The sequence below is a fragment of the Toxotes jaculatrix genome, chromosome 3, assembly GCF_017976425.1.
Source record: "Toxotes jaculatrix isolate fToxJac2 chromosome 3, fToxJac2.pri, whole genome shotgun sequence".
Taxonomy (NCBI): Eukaryota; Metazoa; Chordata; class Actinopteri; family Toxotidae; genus Toxotes; species Toxotes jaculatrix.
In genome coordinates, this window is record NC_054396.1 from 15,730,510 (window position 1) to 15,750,424 (window position 19,915).

Below are 19,915 nucleotides of genomic sequence, written 5' to 3' on the forward strand. Positions count from 1 at the left end.
CTAAAATAATAAAATTATATTGTTTTTATTTTATATTATTGTTATTCTCTGCTGTTGTTATGTGTGATTGTGTATATTTTTGCCACTTTTATGTATATAGAGTATATTTATTTAATTTCTGATAACTGGGGGGCGCTTGGAGGGGGAGTCGCCCAGGGAGTAATTCAATGTAGAACTGACTCAGACACACAAAAACAGGTCAGTCAAGTTTTACCTTTTTTTTTTTTTAAATTCAGTGTTTTATCCTCTTCTACTATTCTGACAGAGCAATGGCTTCAATTTTTTTTATCAATTGAAAAGCGAATGACGAAAACTGCGTCAGACAACCACCTCCTCAGGTAGGAGTGGATAACCTTGACAAATCCGCGCACAGTTTTGCCCTCTTCCTCTCTCTCTTGCTGTCTCGCAGTATCCCTGTTTCCCGTGCAGAAACGCAGTCTCAAACAACAAGTGAGTGGCAGGTGATAATTTGTCATTGTTGATAAAGAGCAGCACTTCGTGCGTCACGGTGCGCCCAGGACTCTCCGCCCTGCATGTCAATTGTAGGCAGAGCAGCATGTGATGCTCCGCATGCTCCGTCCTCCAGTGTCCTGTGAGCGCACAGCCAGTACCACTCCATCGCACAAGTGCAGCCCAGCGGATGTATTCATGACTCTCTCCAGATTTTCTCTGGCGGCTGCGTCCAGATTAGACATTGGATATTGTTGATCGCAGCTCCAGACTCACGGTGAGCAAAGATATGTTTTTTTTTATCCTCTCACCACTGTGCATCTCTGTCTCGGTGTTATCACCCTAATGTGAAAAAGATGTAGACGGTTTCTCTCTGCAGAAGTTCACAGGGAGCTTAAAAAGAGTTTGAATCGCTCAGTGTCATGTCTTTAACACGACGCTTGCTCTGAGTGACGTGAAGTTGTCTACAGTCGTGTAAAATTTGCATTGTGATCGACATGTGCTCGAGTTTATATAGAGATCAGGAAATAGTGTTTGACCTTGATTGTGTTGTTGAAAAGCCTCAGCATCCCTCGTGGTGGGCAGTGAAATCAGAGATGACTAGAGAATACAGGGCTATCAGCATCAGCACCAGATGTGTCACCTGGTGTTCACACTGAGTGATCTGTGTTGTGTTGTGGTGTTTCATTCAGGAGCTTCAGCACACAAAAGCTCACAACACCTTCAGCTATATTTTAGATTTTAAAGAGGGTTTCACTATGAAAAGAGCCTTTCAAGTTTATGTGTTTATATTTTTTTCCAGTCAGTGCATATCTTAAATCTGTATTCTCTGAAATAAAATGGGTTTTTGTGTCAGTTAAATGAGAATGAGTTGGCTGTGAAAGTCTTCAGACCTTTAATACTTTTTAAATTTCCATTGTGAAACAGCTGATTTACCACTAACTGTGACTCAGACTTTCAGTATAAAGCAAAATGGAAATCACAGGATCAGTAATCAATTAATGAACAAGTGGGGACATTTAAACGAGACTGATTACTGAAGCTGATACCTGCTGTTTTTCCTCTTCCTTTTTGTTGCTGGTAAGTTACCAGTGTAACAGAAACATGGTGTCTTTTACATTTATACCCAAAAAATGCTTTCATGGTGATAATATTAGTCATTTAGAAATGTTGCTTTTCATATGAAGTGTTAATTACACATTTTTGGCTATACGAATTCATACACCAGCATGTATGACAACATGAAATTGTAACAGCTTTTCTGCACATTACAGCAGACATAGTCATTTCCTGAGTGAAATTACATTATCGTTGTTTTAATTAAATACAGAAAATAACTCGATATTGCACAATCTGCTGTTGATGTGACCTTTGTTTAGAATAAGCATGAGACAGTGATTTGTGTGGTTTTGCTGGTGGTGATGTACAGTATGTGATAATGAAAAAATGCCCTGCATATGAGAATATTATCCCTTATTCTGATGGATGCAGGATCCCTGAATGGTCCTGATGGATAATAGAAAAACAAGGCTCAGGCAAATATTTACACAAGTCATATGTAGATCTTCTTCCAAGGACTAAGCCATGAGGAAAGATAACGTCGCCACACGAAGACTTTTTCCAGCCATGGGAAAAACATGCCTCTGCTCTGGCATAAAATTGCTCCACACTCTTAGCCTCGGCTGGGGTCATTTGAACTGTGTGTGTTTTTTTTTTTTTTTTCTTTTTGTAGCAGGATTATTGGTTGGGTGAGTTGATGTGTTCTCATTTCTCAGAGTTGGCTGGATGATGCAGCTGCTGATTGATATTACGTGTCTTGTATACTGTAGTGTAGGATTGAATGACAAGACGAAAAAGCAGAGATGGGGGTGGGGGGGGGGGGTTTACAGTTAATGCTCACAGGATTATGAAGACTTGTGAATGGCCATGCATGGATTATTGCATCATAGGCTCATCTTGACATGCACACAGAGGAGGAAAATCTGCTGTGGGATGAAAAATGAATTAACAAGGAAAGCAAATGCACATACTATGCAGGATGCTATTTCTGAGTGTTTGTATATTACTTGTCACTAAGCAGGAGCTCGGAGAGGGTTTGTGTGGAGTTTTATAGTCTTTGTGGAGAATCTGCTGAGAGTAACAGAGTTCGTTTTAGGCTGATGTAAGCAGCGAGTGTTGTGACGATGAAGGCTCCTTTGCATCTGTGCCGTTGCGTCACGCTCGAGGGGCAGCATCTTCATTCAGCTCCTGACATCTGCTGTTTCCTTCTGTTTTAACAGGAATTTGATGATCAGTCACTAAAGGGATCGACTCTTGTGATCTCTATTGATGGCCTTTTGTTTTTCTTTTCCTCTGTCCTCATGGTAAACAGTTGTTCAAACAGCCTACAAGCTTTGGAAGTTTTGCGTTTCAGTGCACGGCAGATTTTTATAATGGAGGAACCATTCACTCAATAAGTAATGAGCCTACACAGTGGCCTGTGATGTGGATCAGGAGAACACATGACAGCACTTCATCCAAAGCATCATGTTCACTTCCTCCATTACGTTTGGGTTGAACCAACCACTCCCTGAAAGAGGGGTGAGGATGGATGTTGCTGCAAGGCTTCAGGGGATTAGGGGATTTACAGGAAAAAAAGCTTCACTGAAGTTAAGCTTTTCAGAACAGGAAAATTAAATAGAACAATTTGCAGGATTGGGAATTTTTTGGAACCAAAAATACTGCGTGGGAGACAACGAGCCGTATTTGTGTGTGTGTGGGTTAACACTCACATTTTAACATGTGAGTTTTAAAATGTGTGTTCAAGTCCCTGATGAGTTTTTGTTGAAAGAACCAGGCTAAGTCAATACACAGGTGTGACAAATAGTCTCCTGTCTTTATGCTGACATCCCTCATGGCCCTGCCGAGGCATAACCATGTGTTACAATCCAGTGTCTTATTACGAGCCTAACCAAGCACTAAATGGAGGAATAATTGTGTCAGCAATTGTGTGAACTGTTATTTAAAGATCACAGCCAGGGAAAGGAAGCTTAAAATTGCTGCACATCAAATGAGCCTTGACACAGAGACTTACCTCACATTTCTTATATAATTTTTGTCTAGTAATGGAACATTATTGCTGTTTTAATTTGGATGATTCTATTTTTCTATTTAACCTGTTTTTCTGATGTAGGACTGAGGCCAAGACCTGAAATCCAGCTGTCACTCTTCAGCCTCTCCCTTATAGCCACATCCATCCATCTATTCTCCACTCTTTGCCTGTATCACCTCTTTCTGTTCCTCCCAGTCTCTCTCTCTCTCTCTCTCTCTCTCTCTCTCTCTCTCTCTCTCTCTCTCTCTCTCTCTCTCTCCACCCCACCCCCTTCCCGACCCTCAGCCTCCCTCATGCCTAAGAACAGCAAGGTGACACAGCGCGAGCAGAGCCATGAGCACGTCACAGAGTCGGTGGCTGACCTGCTCGCACACGAGGAGCCGCTCGACTACAAGAGCAGCTCCCTGAACGTTGGAGGGGCCGCTGGGAAGAAAGTCCCACAGATAGAGGTGCCCGAAAACGATGGACGCCCTGCCTGGAACAGCAAACTCCAGTACATCCTGGCCCAGGTGGGCTTCTCCGTGGGCCTGGGCAACGTATGGCGCTTCCCTTACCTGTGCCAAAAGAATGGAGGAGGTGAGTTGGAGTTACAGTAATTAAATCGATTTTTACTAGTGTTACAGGAACAAGTAAACAAGTTCCTTTACTTTTTCAGTCAGTAACTTAATTTAACTTAAATCCCTTAGAGGTAAGATACAACCATGAGGATACTCTTTGTGGTAAAACCTGGAGTCTACATTACCCACAATGCACCCCAACCACTGAAAGTTCTTTCTTCTTTTATTTAAAGAGGTAAATGAAAGCAGTTTTTTACCAAAAGTGCCCATATGTCCGTTTGGGTAGGACATCATAGCAGTTTTTCTTCCATTAAAGTTATTTGCAGACACAGGAGGTGAGCAATAATTCAATATTATCATTTATCAACTATCAGTGGAGTTATATTGGGATGGGATGGTCTTTTATCCACATTAATTATTCAATACAAATTGTAATTAAAAAGTTCTTGTTTCACATGTGACTTTTTGCATATTTTTGACATATTGTAATATTTACTTTATGTCACGACTGAGCAGAAGACTGAACCCAAAAGCACAACTCCGGGAAACAGGATCCCAAGTAAAGTTTATTTAACAAAGTATCAAATAATAATCACCCAAACGGGAAAAAAAGCAAGGAAACAAAAAGGAGAACCAAAAATCACTCGTAACGAGGAAAAAACACTAAATCACTCTTAAAGAGGAAAACTTACAAACTAAACCAAATGATCAAAACAGACCAGGCAGCAAAGGCACAGTAAAAGAACAAAGTGCAAAATAATTCCACACCTGACTTGAAGAGTAAAGACATGAGATATAACGCTGATTCTATTGACAAGAGACAAGACGAACTGGCACGGAACAAGGGGAGACGCAGACTATATATACACAACAGGTAAGGGGAAACAGGTGGAAACAATTAGGGCGGGGAAGACAATCACAAAGGCGGGAAACCAGACAAAAGCAGGAAGTAAAATGAGACAAGAAACACAAGGACATGGATTTCAAAATAAAACAGGAAACCACGAGACAGCATAGACACGAGACAAAAACATAACGACATAATTTCACAAACTATGACACTTTAAAAGTACTGCCCAGCCCTATTTAACACAAGTGATTTGCTATTGATTTTTCAGATTGATTTGCACATTTATGAAGTCAACATCTGTTCAGCTTCTTGTTTTATTCTTTGCTTAAAACTCTCCAACCTTAGTGGCTGATTGACCTCGACTGTCACAAACTACATCGTGCTTCCACTCGGCACACAACTGTCAAGAGGGCAGCTGTACTGTGAAGGAAACAGCCAAGTCTAAATATAGCCGCACCATTGATTACTACTGCCGGCAGGGCAGGCCAGGCTCAACGGATACTCTGCTGAACAGAAAAGAGCTCAATAAAAAAAGGAATGTAACTGTATAGCAATGAGGTTTTATTTTTGTTAGAGGTACATGTAATCTGAGACGTACACAGTGTAAACCTGTGTTCACTATAGGTGAAAAACACCTTGCCATCCTGGATTGACAGACATGATGCCGCTTCCATTGGTTTAAGTGTTTTAAGCTTCACTGACCGTGTCTGATTTACTGTACTTATACGCAGAATTTATTGCCTATAGGGAAGATTTACTGACAGTAGACTCACTCCCAGACCAGTCAGGTTATGTAGCCTGGCGAGCAGCCATTTTTTACTGTGTAATTTGCTGTCTGGCAGCCAATTACAGACACATTAAAGGTCTAAGTTGTTTGGGAGTTATCGCTGAGTGGGCTTCTTTCTCTTTTCCTCTATCTCCCTCCCTCATCATCCCTTTCTTTTTTCTCTTTCAACATCCTCTATCATTTCTTCCCCCCATTGTCACATCTTTATGCCAGCAACTCTGTTATACATCATATCTATCACAGGCACCAGTTTAAATAACCTGTGATGAAGTGGATTTGCTTGAAGTGGCTCAGTATTTGTCATCAGAGGCCCAAAAGTCCTCACTGCATTTAACCTCACTATCCTCCTGACTCCAGCATTCTTGATTTAGCCTTTCACTCTTCTCATCTTTCTGCCTCATTACTCCACCCACTATGGGATGTGTGTGCCACTGACTGTAATTCCTACTTTCAGTGCATTAATAGTAGTACATGTTTGCCTGCAATAAGTCTTTATATCCCGGATGATGACTCACCCTTCGCACAGAAAAAAACATTTGCATCCTGATTATGCCTCTCTGGATTAAGCTGCAAAGGGACAAAATTTAAACTTCCATTAAAATTCAAATGAAATTCAAAGAATATTCGTCAGCGGAGCTGTGATACTTACATTATTGAGGAGCTGAGTGGTTGTGGCAGAGTGGTTGGTTAAATAGATCTCACTAAATCACTATATCACATTTTGCAAGTTAGACTAATCTAGAAGTGTTGCAGGACTTAAAACACTACAATTAAGGGCAGACGTCAAACATTTCCCTTGGTCTCTTGGATGAGTGTCCTCATTTGTGTTTAACTTTTTACAAAGGGACACATTTTCCATTTAACACCTCATACAATGTACTGTGTAAGCTCAGCTATAAGCATCCCTATGTTTTCAGGTGCCTATCTGGTTCCCTATTTCATCCTCCTCCTCATTATTGGGATCCCGCTCTTCTTCTTGGAGCTGGCGGTGGGTCAGAAGATCCGACGTGGGAGCATCGGGGTGTGGAACTACGTCTGTCCCCGTCTGGGGGGGATAGGGGCGTCAAGTCTGATGGTAAGGGAAGCGGCCAGGCACTGATTTTATTTTTTTAATCATCTATCATCTATGTAGCTGTGAGCCTAACACATACTCTCAATAATACTTTTTTTGATGCACTGTATCTGTTAATGGCGCCTCAGAAAAGCAGTTTGACAGCAGCATGGTGGAGAGAGAAGTGTGTGGGTTCTTGGATAAAAATCAGGGAGGCTGCAAAGGGGGAACAGCTGTCAAACCCTGCAGTTAAACAGAAGCACATCTGCTGAATGAGCACCGGTTTGAAGTTAAAACAAAAAACAAGCCAACACACTTTCTGTGTGATTTATGAGGGTGCCTTCTTTTCCCCTATCTATCTATTCATCTATCTATGAAAGATTTTTGTTTTGCGACAACTGTAACTTTACCTCTAAAGATACCCCTAGTGTGTCCCCAAGTTGAATGAAGTGCTGTATGTTTGTGTATGTAAAGACCAAACAACCATGAAACTGATATGGTAATAAGCAGGATAGAGTTACATTTTGAGTCACCACGACGACCATCCCACTGCCTCAGCCTCTCTTGGGTACATGGGAGGTATTGACATGTTGGAGAGTGAAAGGTAGCCGTTCTTTGGAGTTGCACGGCTGGCGCAGAAGTAGCTATAAATATCTCATAGAAGATCACTGTTGAAAAGAGAGCACTTTAATTATTCATGCTTTCCTCAACCTTATTTAGCTCCTGAATGTCCTGGCTGGCAAGACTGCTCAGAAGACTGACAGCAACATGGGACATGCACAAAGCACGCTGCTTCATTTGCATACTTCTTTCGCTCTGTACAGACCTTATAAGTGTTGGCAGAAAATGTGATATCACATATTTGTAAATTTTCTGTCAATGTATGTATGCTGGCTGTTTACGTCATATAGCAGAGGGAGCAGGAGGAAAGAGATATAACAGCAGAATCCAGGTTCCACATATAGATGTATAATATAGATGTATAATAATAATAATAACTATCATTGTATACTGTGTACTCTAGAGTACTCTATATACTGTATAATCTATATACTGTCTGATCACCCACATAACAGTGGAAGTTAACGTAGTATTTCCTAATAATATTGTTTAAATGGAGCATATATAAGAGGAATGGAACTGGTCCAATAACAGAACCTTGTGGAACTCTGTGGCTAATTTACATGTGACTAACTGTATATCATCTATCTATCTATCTATCCAGGTATGTGGCTTTGTGGGTCTCTACTACAATGTGATCATTGGTTGGAGCATCTTCTACTTTTTCCAGTCCTTTCAGTATCCTCTGCCATGGAGCGACTGCCCAATCAGAAAGAATGGGACACTTGCTAGTGAGTGACATTAAACACGAAAAAATCAGTCAAAGCAAAGCACTTGTGTTTGTATAGCACCTTTGAAATACAGACACAGTTTAGCATAAGGCACATTACAAAAAAAACTAAAATGTCGACCTGCTTTGTTCTTCAAGCACATAAGATGCCATGTATTTTGGCTCTAAGCCATTACATGTTTTATAGTTCATTTTTGGCTCAACCTGTTAAGTCAAATGCCATGTCAGAACATGAATGCTTTCATCCAATATCAAGAGCTGATATTCTTCAATGGTTTACTTTGCCTCAAAGTTTAATATTAAATTTGTGTAGCATCAAGCCCTGCAGCCTCAGTCCACAACAACACACCTAAGTAGATCAAACAAAATGTGTTAACTTCCTCACAACTTTTGGTCGCAACTTCACGGACATAATCCAGATTAAAACCCTCTGGAGGTCGTTCGATTAGTGGTGATAATAACAAAACCCCAGGGCAGCAGAGAAACACTCAGCATGTGTATGACTCAGCAAGGCTGAGGATGTTGCTGGTAGAAGGACAGGGAGCAGAGATTCAGCCTCTCAGACTGAAGGACGCTAATGTTGAAAGACAGCAGCAGAATGTAAAACATTTTACTGGAAGGACAGAAACCTTGTACATCTGCTTCTCATAGGTCCATGTCCAGTATGACACACAAATCAAAGCGATGGAACGAGACACTGATTAATAAACCATGAGTTTAGCAGAGACATACAGAAGATTTAAATTGTCGCACATCTATAAAGAGCTGCATCTGTAGGTGTTCGTGTGTCTGTGTGGGTTGAGGGTGTATCCGCAGACATAAATCTGCACCATCTTGCAATATTATGTGGAGAATCTTAACACGGCTGACTCCAAACTGAGCCACACACAGTAAATATCATTTCCCCAAGGTAACAAGAGAATATACTGATATACTGTGTGTGACCTGAAAAATATCTCAGGTGATGTGAATTGGAGGTTCATGCTTTGCATACCAAGCACACAGTTGACCTTGTTTAGCTCATTCATATCTGAGAGGTGTAAACCAGCCGAGAATTGAGATATTGACCCTGAGCAAACATTCTTGATCTCATTATATTTCTACTTCTGGCCTCACCACCTTCCTCACTGCGATATCCAAAAGTGACTGCTGCATCTTCACACCTACTTCTTTTCCTTTATTGTCTTTCATTTCTTTCAACCTCATTATCGCCCAACCTAAACCTGCATCTCCTTCTCTCTGCAAAACGTGCAGTTGTGGAGCCAGAGTGTGACAAAAGCTCGGCTACGACTTATTTCTGGTACCGTCAGACTCTGAACACGACCAGCACCATCGCAGAGAGCGGCGGCCTCAACGTCAAGATGACCCTGTCGCTGTTCGTGGCCTGGATCATAGTCTGTCTCGCCGTCATTAAAGGCATTGCCTCCTCTGGGAAGGTAGTGGACAGATGATATGATGAGAGAAAAATATGAAGGAGACCACTGATTTCCATTTCCTAAAACTGTTTTTCCTCCCGCAATTTGCAGGTGATGTACTTCAGCTCTCTCTTCCCCTATGTGGTGCTCTTCTGTTTCCTGGTCAGGGGGTTAATGTTGAAGGGATCGGTGGATGGTATCGCTCACATGTTCACTCCCAAGGTGAGACTCCATCGTTTTTTCCTTGCTGTTTCACTCTAAATGTTTAATAATATATATATTTATACATTGATCCAATACCAATACCTCGTATCTCACAGCTGGAGAAGATGTTGGAGCCCCAGGTGTGGAGGGAGGCAGCCACACAGGTTTTCTTCGCCCTGGGTCTGGGCTTTGGAGGAGTCATAGCTTTCTCCAGTTACAATAAAATAGACAACAACTGTCACTTTGACGCTGTGCTCGTTTCTTTCATCAACTTCTTCACCTCCATTCTGGCCACGCTGGTGGTATTCGCTGTGCTGGGCTTCAAGGCCAACATCATGAATGAAAAGTGTGTTGTCGAGTGAGTTCAAAGTTATTTGTACCTTAAGCACCGTTCACTGTGCGTGGCTAAGAAAATCTTTCAGCAAATAGTTAAAACAAGAGCACAAAAACAAAAAGCTCCATCCTATCAGGCACTTGTTTGTTTACGTGAAGTGATCAGTTTCATGCCATGTAGCAAGTTTGGTTTTGCTAGCCAAGGTTTGTAATTATATACTGTACATCTCCACCCCAATACAATGTAAAAGAACTGAATTTTGTTTGTGCTCTTTTGTGCTCTTAACAGCACTGAACAATTGCTGTAAAAATTACCAAAGTACCATCCTTGGTTTTTCTATATTGGCATTTTTTTTCTCGTTTTAATACTGTAGGAATGCAGAGAAGATCCTGGGATATCTCAACTCAAACGTCCTGAGTCACGATCTCATCCCTCCACATGTGAACTTCTCCCATCTCTCCACATCCGACTATGCTGAGATGTACGGGGTCATCAAGACGGTCAAAGAGGGCAGCTTCGCCCAGCTGGGTCTGGACCCTTGTGTCCTGGAGGACGAGCTCAACAAGGTGAGTTTCTGGCACTGTTTTCTACAGACATATCCTTAGCATATTCTGTATTTTACTTCCTTTGTTACCTGACTTGACTCCTCTGATCATCTCTCTGCAGGCTGTCCAGGGCACCGGCCTGGCTTTCATCGCCTTCACAGAAGCTATGACCCATTTCCCAGCGTCTCCGTTCTGGTCTGTCATGTTCTTCTTCATGCTGATTAACCTCGGTTTGGGCAGCATGATCGGCACCATGACCGGCATCACCACACCTGTCCTCGACACCTACAAAGTCCAGAAGGAGCTTTTCACAGGTAAACACCCACTGACTCCCTCAGTCAGGCCACTGTATGTTTTTAGTAGCTTAAACTCTTTACTCAGCACTTTAAAAGGATAAAGCACATTTGGGAATAGGCCTCATTAGACTTTGTATTATTGCTCTGAGTGTACTGAAAGCAAAGCAGCTCATTGGCAACAAAACCATTTTACTTTCCATTTTCTGATCTATTAGACCAAATCTTTTTCTTTTTTTCATCTTTTCCGCTGAATTATCCATTTCTTTCTTCCTCTCTGTGTTTGTTTCAGTGTGTTGCTGCATCGTGGCCTTCCTGTGTGGCCTGTTGTTCGTTCAGCGCTCAGGGAATTACTTTGTCACCATGTTTGATGATTATTCTGCTGGTCTACCTCTCACTGTAGTGGTCATCCTGGAAAATCTGTCTGTCGCTTGGATTTACGGCACTAAAAGGTGTATGCATGTGTTGTGTGTCAAACTTGAATCATAATCATCCAATAAGTGTTGAGTAAAAAAATGCATGAAGGGACATGGACATTAATATTTTTTGCTCTTCTGTCCCAGGTTCATGCAGGACCTGGAGGACATGTTGGGTTTCCGACCGTGCATGATCTATTTCTACTTGTGGAAGTACGTGTCCCCTCTCTGTCTCATCGTTCTCATCTCAGCCAGTGTAATAGAGATGGCCATCAGCCCACCAGGATACAACGCCTGGGTCCAAGAGCTGGTCAGTCAGTGTGTGTGGGTGTGTGTGTTGCCAGCAGCAGTGGAGGAAGAAGAATTCAGATCCTTAACTTAAGTAAAAGTAGCAGCACCACTATGTAAATATACTGTATCAAATGTACTTCATTCAAAATATATATAAGTAAAACTAAAGAAGTATCATCATTCTTCAGATTTGGTTAACAAACCATTTTCTGTCTTAAACAATTTTTAGATCCTCTCTTTCTAAATTTTTCTTCTTTTTTAAATTTTTCAAAATTTTTCTACGCGGACAGAGATAAACAGAGATACATTTGTGATCTGTTGATATATAAATACAACTGACCTGACTTTACAAGTTTGGCAATTCAGGTATTTTTTTTTAATCATTATTATTATTATTATTACAGTGAGCACATTTCATCTACTTTACAACCCTCTACAATTTTTTTGAGTTTTACCATTTCACATTTGACATAAGCAGTTTTAGAAAAGGCTCATAGACAAATGTTTGCCCCTAAGAAGATTATGATTTATGATTGCACCCTTGTATATAGGTAAGAATAAAAAAAATACACTACAATTCCGCACCACTGCATAACCACAGTTTGTACTTTTCATGTTCTTTTCCCTCTAGAGAGCATTTTTTCTTTCTATTTTTTTTCAAGTTCCTCATGCTCAGTAAACCCTCTCTGTGTGCCTGCAGGCTCAGGAACGCTTCCAGAGCTACCCTCCATGGGCACTAGCCATGTGCTTTGCTCTCATCGCGGTGGCCATGCTTCCTCTCCCTATCGTCTTTATCGCCCGTCACTTCAACCTGATCTCAGACGGTTCCAACAAGCTGTCTGTCTCCTACCGTAAAACCATGATGAAGGACATGTCCAACCTGGAGGAGCAGGACGAGGCCAGATTCATCCTGGGCGCCAAGCCCGGTGAGGTGCCGTCATCCGTGGCAGGACGCAAAGCTTACCTCACTCCTGGAGGGAACAAGCCCCTCGACCCCAACTCCCTGTCTCCGAAAAGCTGCTACGGTACAGGTTACCAAAACGCTGCCATCAGCCCCACCACGCCAACAACACCGACCACGCCTATCACACCAGAGTCTGACTCCTGACTGCTGTCCAGACACCCCTCTGACATCCAGTCCTGTAGCACAGTTTACCTTTCAGCCATAAAAGTCTCCACCGGGGGTCACTGCAGCACTGAGAATCCCCACCACCGCCCCGCTAACACCACACAACCATAGGTAGCCTAATTTATCTGAGCACCCCCCCCAAAAAAAAAACAAACACCAACGAAACCACCTGAGGAGATGTCCAAAATGTTTCAATGTTTCTCAGCATCTGGACAAGTAGGAAATATGGTGATACAAAGCAGGAATTAAAATCAATGATCAAACACTGAAATCAAGGTGTGATTGGCAGTGACACACTGTACATCTCTATCTATTCTATATTTAAAATCACAGGGTTTATGTACTTAAGATGAAGTTCTGTGATCTGCTTTCCTTTGCCTTTGTATGAGTACAGTACAATGCACATCCCAGTCTGCACTGTGCAGGGGATCTGAAAGAACGAATGTAGCGGAGCCGGTGTGGTTCTGCTGGGTGAACAGGTTTTCACTCAGCACAGAGGCACTGAGAGCCAAGGTGAATGTGAGTTTGATTGTTTTAAGGTTTAAAACCTGTCGCTGTTTGTGTTGCTGCCCTTTGTAGTGATACTATGTGTCAAAGCCATGCAGTTTCACACAGATCAAGTTATTTTCTATTAGACAAAATGCAGTGATATCAGTGCGTACATATAGTTTGTCTACACTGAGCACGGACATGCACCTCTGTTCTGTTGCTCTGAACTACAAAACACTTCTCGTCACGTAGATTTGTCTTCACTGGACAATGCTTAATGCTGAAGATGCCCATTTATCTTCCATTCAGACCCTAAATCAACCTCCCGCTCTGTTTTGTGAGTAGCCAGTATTGTTCTTGTTCATTCTGTAAACAGTGATGTACAGTATAGCAATATAAAATAGGACAATATAATTTTTTATTACCTGGAGGAGATCAAAACCACCGTGTCATCACCCATCACACACACACTGTATAACTTGTGCTGTAGAAAATCACTCATTTCAGTTGCTCCACCAAAGAGTTAAAAGCAGAAAACAAAGCACTTGAAGTCTATAATAGATTTAATATGCTGAATTGTGTTGAAAGTGAACTAAACTGAAACACAAGGCAAACATATCCACTGACAAGAAGCACAGCTTGTTCATGTGATTTGGAAACAAATGTCCAGATCGCTTCTTTGACGCACTTCTGACTTTCTTCCTACAAAACTGGCAATGCTACAAAAGCACAAAAGAAAATTTAGTTAATTGTGCACAAGCTAATTACTAACCATAATAGCCAACCTGTTATTTTGAACTTTTATGCACACGAAGAATTAAAATAATTGCTGCTGTCAAATATGTCCCACACAACGATCAAGCAATATATTAATTATATTGTAGCACAAACCAGAGTGCACAAATTAAGTTCACTGTGGACCAAAAACAATGAACATGACATAGAAAAATCAGCAATGGACCAAAAGATATAGGAACTCAAGGAACAAAAATCCAAATTATGGATTATTAAGCTCATCAGCTAACTTGATAGTTTAAACTTCTGTAGGCCTTACACTGCTCACATGCTCAAACACTCACATAGCCACACTGTTTCTGTATATATGTGAAATAATACTGATCACATGACTGATCACTATTGAAACCAATAGTGATCAGTCATGCAACACCAAGTTCCTTTGTGATGAAGGTCTTTGAGTCCTGGTTAAACTGAGGTTAAACCAGCAGACAGGCTGAACCCTGTAAAATCAAGATGGACATCTTTATGTGAACACGTTTCATGTTGGTTCACAGCTATAGTTGTACAAAACTGACTGCAAGTTAAAACTGAACACATTTAAGTTAAGTTGAAGAGGATACCTTTATTTATTTTTTTAATCACAATATTCAAAGCCATGGTGTTAAGGTAAAAAATGGACTATATTTATATTCCTGTATATTTGCAGTGTATGTAGTTGTGATGAATAACAGAGATTTATCTTTTAAAAGTGACCAGTACATATACTGTATATTTTCATCTTGTGTGATGCTTACTGATATTGTACATTTCAGGATCTATCTATTTTGTAGTTTATGTGTAACTCATTCATGTGAAAATGCTGCCGGCAGGTGGAGGTGATGTGTGATCTCAGTGTCGTCTTTGTATGGGCAGCAGCTGGTTGTGTTCGTGGGAGCTGTGTGTCCTGGCTGCACCTCATGTTAGGTGATGTCTGCTCACCTGTCTCCATTTATGTTTACTGGTCTACTTGTTTTTAGCCACACTAGTAGTTTACCATAAAATGCTGTTAAAATTTCTTCTTGTGCAACACTTTAACTCATGACAGCAAATCTCTAAAAATTATTCCAGTTAGCCTCAGCTATGCTATTAGCTATGCTAATATAGCATACTAACATACCAAACAGTCAACATTTCTTGCTGACTGTACACAAAACAGACTAACATACTAAAAATTACATGAAAAAACTTTGCACCTTTACAAAATACATAGAGCTGAGCCTGATGAGCTATTAAGGTGCTTACGTCACAACATGACTTTTCCTTCTCCTCCTTCTCCTTCTCCTTCTCCTTCTCCTTGACGCCACCTTCAGGCCAAACTTTGCATTTTTTCCTCCTAGTGGTAGAGCTAAGAATAGTAAAACTGGCTCACTCATTCATCAAGTCAGAAATGTAGTTTCCTGCTGTGTTATGAGTGCAAAAGTCAACTAGTGTGGCTATAAACTTGAAGTTTTGTTTCTTGTGTTGACTTAGTTTCTGTGAGCCAGGTACTTCCTGCTGTGGGTGTATCATGTAGAGATCTCTCTGTTGTTCAAGTCTGTAAATAATCTTGTGTAACCAAACTATTCTGGATAGATTTTATTCCTGTTAAGTATATCAATGTCTTAAAAAGTAACTGTTTTAGCAGTAAATGTAACATACAGTAATAATGAATGTGAATAAGGCACTTTTTTCACTAGGACTGCAAAAAAAATAGTATTTGTTTTGTTGTCCTCATAGCAGTAAATACAAGGTCAGTATAAAAGCAATATCAGGTTATTTAAACTACAGAATAATTATGGTAGAAAGAAAAGCTCATCACCTGAGTGTCAGTGAAACAGCAATGATTATGATCCACCCCCCTTATAACCAAAGGGAAAGTTTGACTCTTCCTTAAAAGTGCTGGAGTGTGTGTATATTAGTGAGCGGTGTGTGTGTGTGCTAGTCATAGGCTACTTTTGGGGACTACAGACAAAAGCTGTCTCCCCAACTGGGAAAAAGACGATTTTTGGGTCAGCGGTTACGGTCAGGGTTAGGTTAAGGTTAGGCAAGTGGTGGTTAGGGTTCGGGTAATTCTCCAGGAACTGATTATATATATAATCTCTATATAATATCTATATAATGTCCCCAAAAGTGGCCTCAAACAACATGTGAGTTTCTGTCATAAGCTACTTTTGGGGACACTAAAGTGTGTGTGTGTGTGTGTGTGTGTGTGCGTGCATGCGTGTGTGCGTGCATGTGTGTGTGCCTGTGTGCAGGCGTGCAAATGTGTGTGTGTACTGTATATTCGTGTGTAGACTCCTTATTTCCTGTGGGTGCAGGGCCTTACTGAGCACACATTTCAAGCACTGTCTGTACAGGAGACACATTTAGAAATGTCCCTTTACAGCATCTCTCTTTCTCCTTCCTCAGTCATGTTATGATTGTATGATATTGACAATTATTGTAAAAAAAACAAAACAAAAAGAAAACTATTGTGAACATCACAAAAATATTAATAATAAAGAGTGGACAAGCTGCTGTCAGGTGCCTGGATTTTTCTGGTTCAAAATTGAGTCATCAAAAGTGAATAATTAAGTTTACATGGGAAATGCGATTATAGGATAATCAGGGATGTTATGAAAATGTGAGACAGTCAAAGGAAGTTTGCTGTGTACTATAAACTCGTATGTATATGTGACTATACTGTGTAATCCCACACGCAACTCAAAACAAGTCTAAAAAAAATACAGCCATGACATTGTGTTACATACTTTAACAGTCAAGTAGTTTTAGGTTTTTTTAAGTTAAAGTTGCCGTCAAACTAACACGGACTGTCTATGAACTTATCGGTTGTTTATACTCAGCTCTGTCTCAAATCACAGATCCTAATGCAACATTTCTCTCCAAGCCAGAATCCTGGATACAGCGGCTCTTTGAAGGTGGCTTCAACCTTGTAAAGAAAGTTCATACTGTCTGACACCTCGTAAAATGACAGAGTTCCTTCTCTGAACTTCAGATAAACCCCGATCCTGTGATGAGTGGGGGACGCTGTGAGCTGGATGCTGCCACTTTTGTGACTTACAGAGTAGTTTTTGTATCGATCGAGACTCCAGGAATTTGCATTGCCTCCGAAAGCTGACAGTCTAGAGCGGGATTTTCTGTCTATCCCATTGTAGGTGAGGGCAATCTCAGCCTTGTCCCCGACCACCTCTATTTCATAGTAGCAGCGCTCGCCCTGTAGTCCTTCCCTGCACAGCACCTGCCGCCGGTGGACAAATCTCTCCGGGTAACGAATTGGTGAATTCCTGATTTTTTCCTGAGCTTTTATCAGCATCACCTCTTTGTCGCCATTAGAGACAACCAGGTCCACATGAGCCGTGGCAGGGTCCAAGGTGAGCTCACATGCATCTGAGATCATGAAGAAATAGAAGTGAGGACAGAAGCAGCACAGTTAAGATTGATTATGGTGGGCCGAAATGATGATAAATGCGCTGTTATTGTCAGTGGTGCATAAAAAGACAAACTCACACTGCAGAAACTCTGCTCTGGTTGTAGGCTCCACACTCGGTTGTGTCAGAGTTCTGTCAGCTGCAGAGAAAACTGTGAGACAACATCAGAGCATCGTTACGTATCACTTCTGGAAACACAGCAGCATTTTGACTGGTTAGAAGAAGGGTATTAATCCACAGAAACCACAGAATTCTTCTTCATCAAATGTAAAAATCACAAAGCAATCTGGTAGTAGTTTAAAACACAAACCACAGGACTGTGAGACACTGGCTTCTCTTTCTTCTTGCATGTCATCCTCCTCCATCTGTCCTGGTGATTCCTCTCCTCTGTCAGCTATAATAAATAAAGGTATAAATATTCTTTAAAAAAAAAAAAATATATATATATATATATAGAGATATATATATATATATATATATATATATATATATATATATATATATATATATATATATATATATATATATATATATATATATATATATTATATAATTGGAGACAACAGTTCCACATTACAAAAAAGATCCGTACCAGTTTCAGAAATTGAGGCAAATTCTTTGTCACAAAATTCTTCCAGGCGCTTCCCGACCTGTTCAACAGTTCTCTTTGTAAACTCAAAAGGGAGGAGCGGATCCTCTGAGACCTCATCGAAAGGGTTGAGATGGTCTTCTTCACAGAGACGCTGCAGTGAGGGCCATTCCTGTGAGGAAAGAGAATTGATGAAGGGACACAGGAATGGAGACATCATCTATCGTTCAGATACGGATGTGATCCCTATACCTTCAGGAAATGGACATTGCTGTCCACCTCCGCTAGGTGATCCAGCTCAGAGACCCTCTTCTTCATCTCCTGCATCTTTGCCTCCAGGGTCTTTATGGAGACTTGAACCCAAGCTGTTGCTTCCTCCTCCTGAGCTCCAATCAGCGCCCTCACTGAGAGGTAGTGTTCCTGGAGGGAGCTGATGACACTGACCACCACGCTTTCACAGTAGTCCTCCGTTTGTCTTGCCTCCTCCTGTTTTATAATCAGTATCGGTGAATTTATCTGTATCTGTTCATATTCTGTATTGGAATATAGAGTACAAACAATATGAAGACACGGGTCCTCCTCACCTGAATCTGTGTGAGGATCTTCTTCAAGTTCTTTGATTTCTTTCTTTGCTTCTGGAGAATCTGTTTGGATTTTGTCTGGATGTTCCTCAGCTGCTCCTTTAATAGGTGTTGGATGGACATACACAGTATTTCTTTAGCTCTGGGACACTGGTTTTAACCTTGTCAGTACAATAATACAGCTTTTTTTTTTTAAAAAAAGGTGTATTGTAATAACCTGTTTGTGCACGTTGAGAGGAAGTGAGGAAGTGTAACCTCGTTATAGCTTGGCAGGTTCTGTCTGAGCCTTGTTTCCCCCCACTTTTTTTTTTTTTGGGACATTTATTTCATAAACTTGTTTGTCTCCAAATTAACTAAAATGGCATTAATGACATTTCCCACAGTTTACTGAAGTGAGTTTGAAGTTAAGCACTAATGTGCTCCTCTGTTCAACAGGTCTACAGCTTGTAAAATCTCTCTCCTGGGTTGCTCACGTTTGAAAGGAAATAAGGTCAGAAATTGCAGCTTGTGTTTGTGTTTGATTTATTTACCTGTTTTCTCCTCCTTTCCTCTCCCACACACCCAATTCTGTGTCCACTATGCTCGGCTGAGGCACAGACCGCACAGATGATCTGGTCATCGGTACAGCAGTAAACATCCAGGGGGCTGCTGTGTTTCCAACACAAATGACTTCCTGACATCCCTGTTTCTGTACAGTGGCGGGGTCTCCTCGAGACGTTCAAGGACTCTCCTGAATGCTCCTTTGTCCTCTTCTCACTGCCAGGATTTTCCGTATCTCTCACCATCTCAGCGAGTGTTGTGTTCTTTATCAGGTGAGGTGTGGACTGAAAAATGTGACCACATTCAGGACATCTGCAGGAACAGTTGTTCTTCTTATCTTTATCCCAGCACTTCTGGATGCACTGCATGCAGAAGTTGTGTCCACATGGAACAGTCACGGGGTTCCTGAGGACCTCGCTGCAGATTCGACAGCAGTGGTGATTAATACTCACAGGGATACGAGGCTCTGCCATGTCTGTGTGGAGGAAGACAAGTTACAGCTTAGTTTCGTTTCCTGCTTCAGTAGTCCTGTGTGTGATTTCATGGGTGTGGCTAAAATACTCAAAGACAAGATATCAGTAGTAATGCCTTAGGAATGCAAAGTAAGAAAGGACTGTGTCCTTCACATTGATTTTTCTGAGGTAAAAAGTTGAAAGTGTTCTCCTTGGAAGTTTTCTGGTTCCAGGCACATCATGCTTACAAGTTAACATCTTAAAAAACTGACTTCTGCATCAGATGTTGCATTTTTACCCTAACAGACCAAATCCA

At 41.1% G+C, this 19,915-nt stretch overlaps 2 protein-coding genes across 3 annotated transcripts; one reads left to right on the plus strand and one right to left on the minus strand.

The window, feature by feature from the left end:
• The first annotated feature begins 3,834 nt into the window (after positions 1-3,834).
• On the plus strand, positions 3,835-12,743 carry LOC121179219 (sodium-dependent neutral amino acid transporter SLC6A17-like). Its single transcript, XM_041033928.1, has 11 exons — positions 3,835-4,117; positions 6,653-6,810; positions 8,012-8,138; positions 9,392-9,573; positions 9,664-9,774; positions 9,873-10,114; positions 10,464-10,656; positions 10,757-10,949; positions 11,221-11,380; positions 11,492-11,654; positions 12,336-12,743. Exons 1-11 carry the CDS (start codon positions 3,835-3,837, stop codon positions 12,741-12,743), a joined length of 2,220 nt encoding a protein of 739 aa, XP_040889862.1.
• Positions 12,744-15,340: 2,597 nt separating this feature from the next.
• LOC121178747 (tripartite motif-containing protein 16-like protein) lies at positions 15,341-19,620 on the minus strand. Of its 2 annotated transcripts, none has more exons than XM_041033053.1 (7): positions 19,138-19,620; positions 18,611-18,700; positions 18,279-18,512; positions 18,030-18,198; positions 17,748-17,831; positions 17,517-17,588; positions 15,341-17,396 (listed from the first exon to the last, which is right to left on the minus strand). In XM_041033053.1, the coding sequence occupies exons 1-7, from the start codon at positions 19,618-19,620 to the stop codon at positions 16,849-16,851; spliced, it is 1,680 nt and encodes a 559-aa protein (XP_040888987.1). In that variant the 3' UTR covers positions 15,341-16,848. The 2 variants fall into 2 exon arrangements, with proteins under 2 accessions (XP_040888987.1, XP_040888986.1); XM_041033052.1 differs by having other exon boundaries at positions 18,611-18,706.
• Between the last annotated feature and the right edge of the window lie 295 nt (positions 19,621-19,915).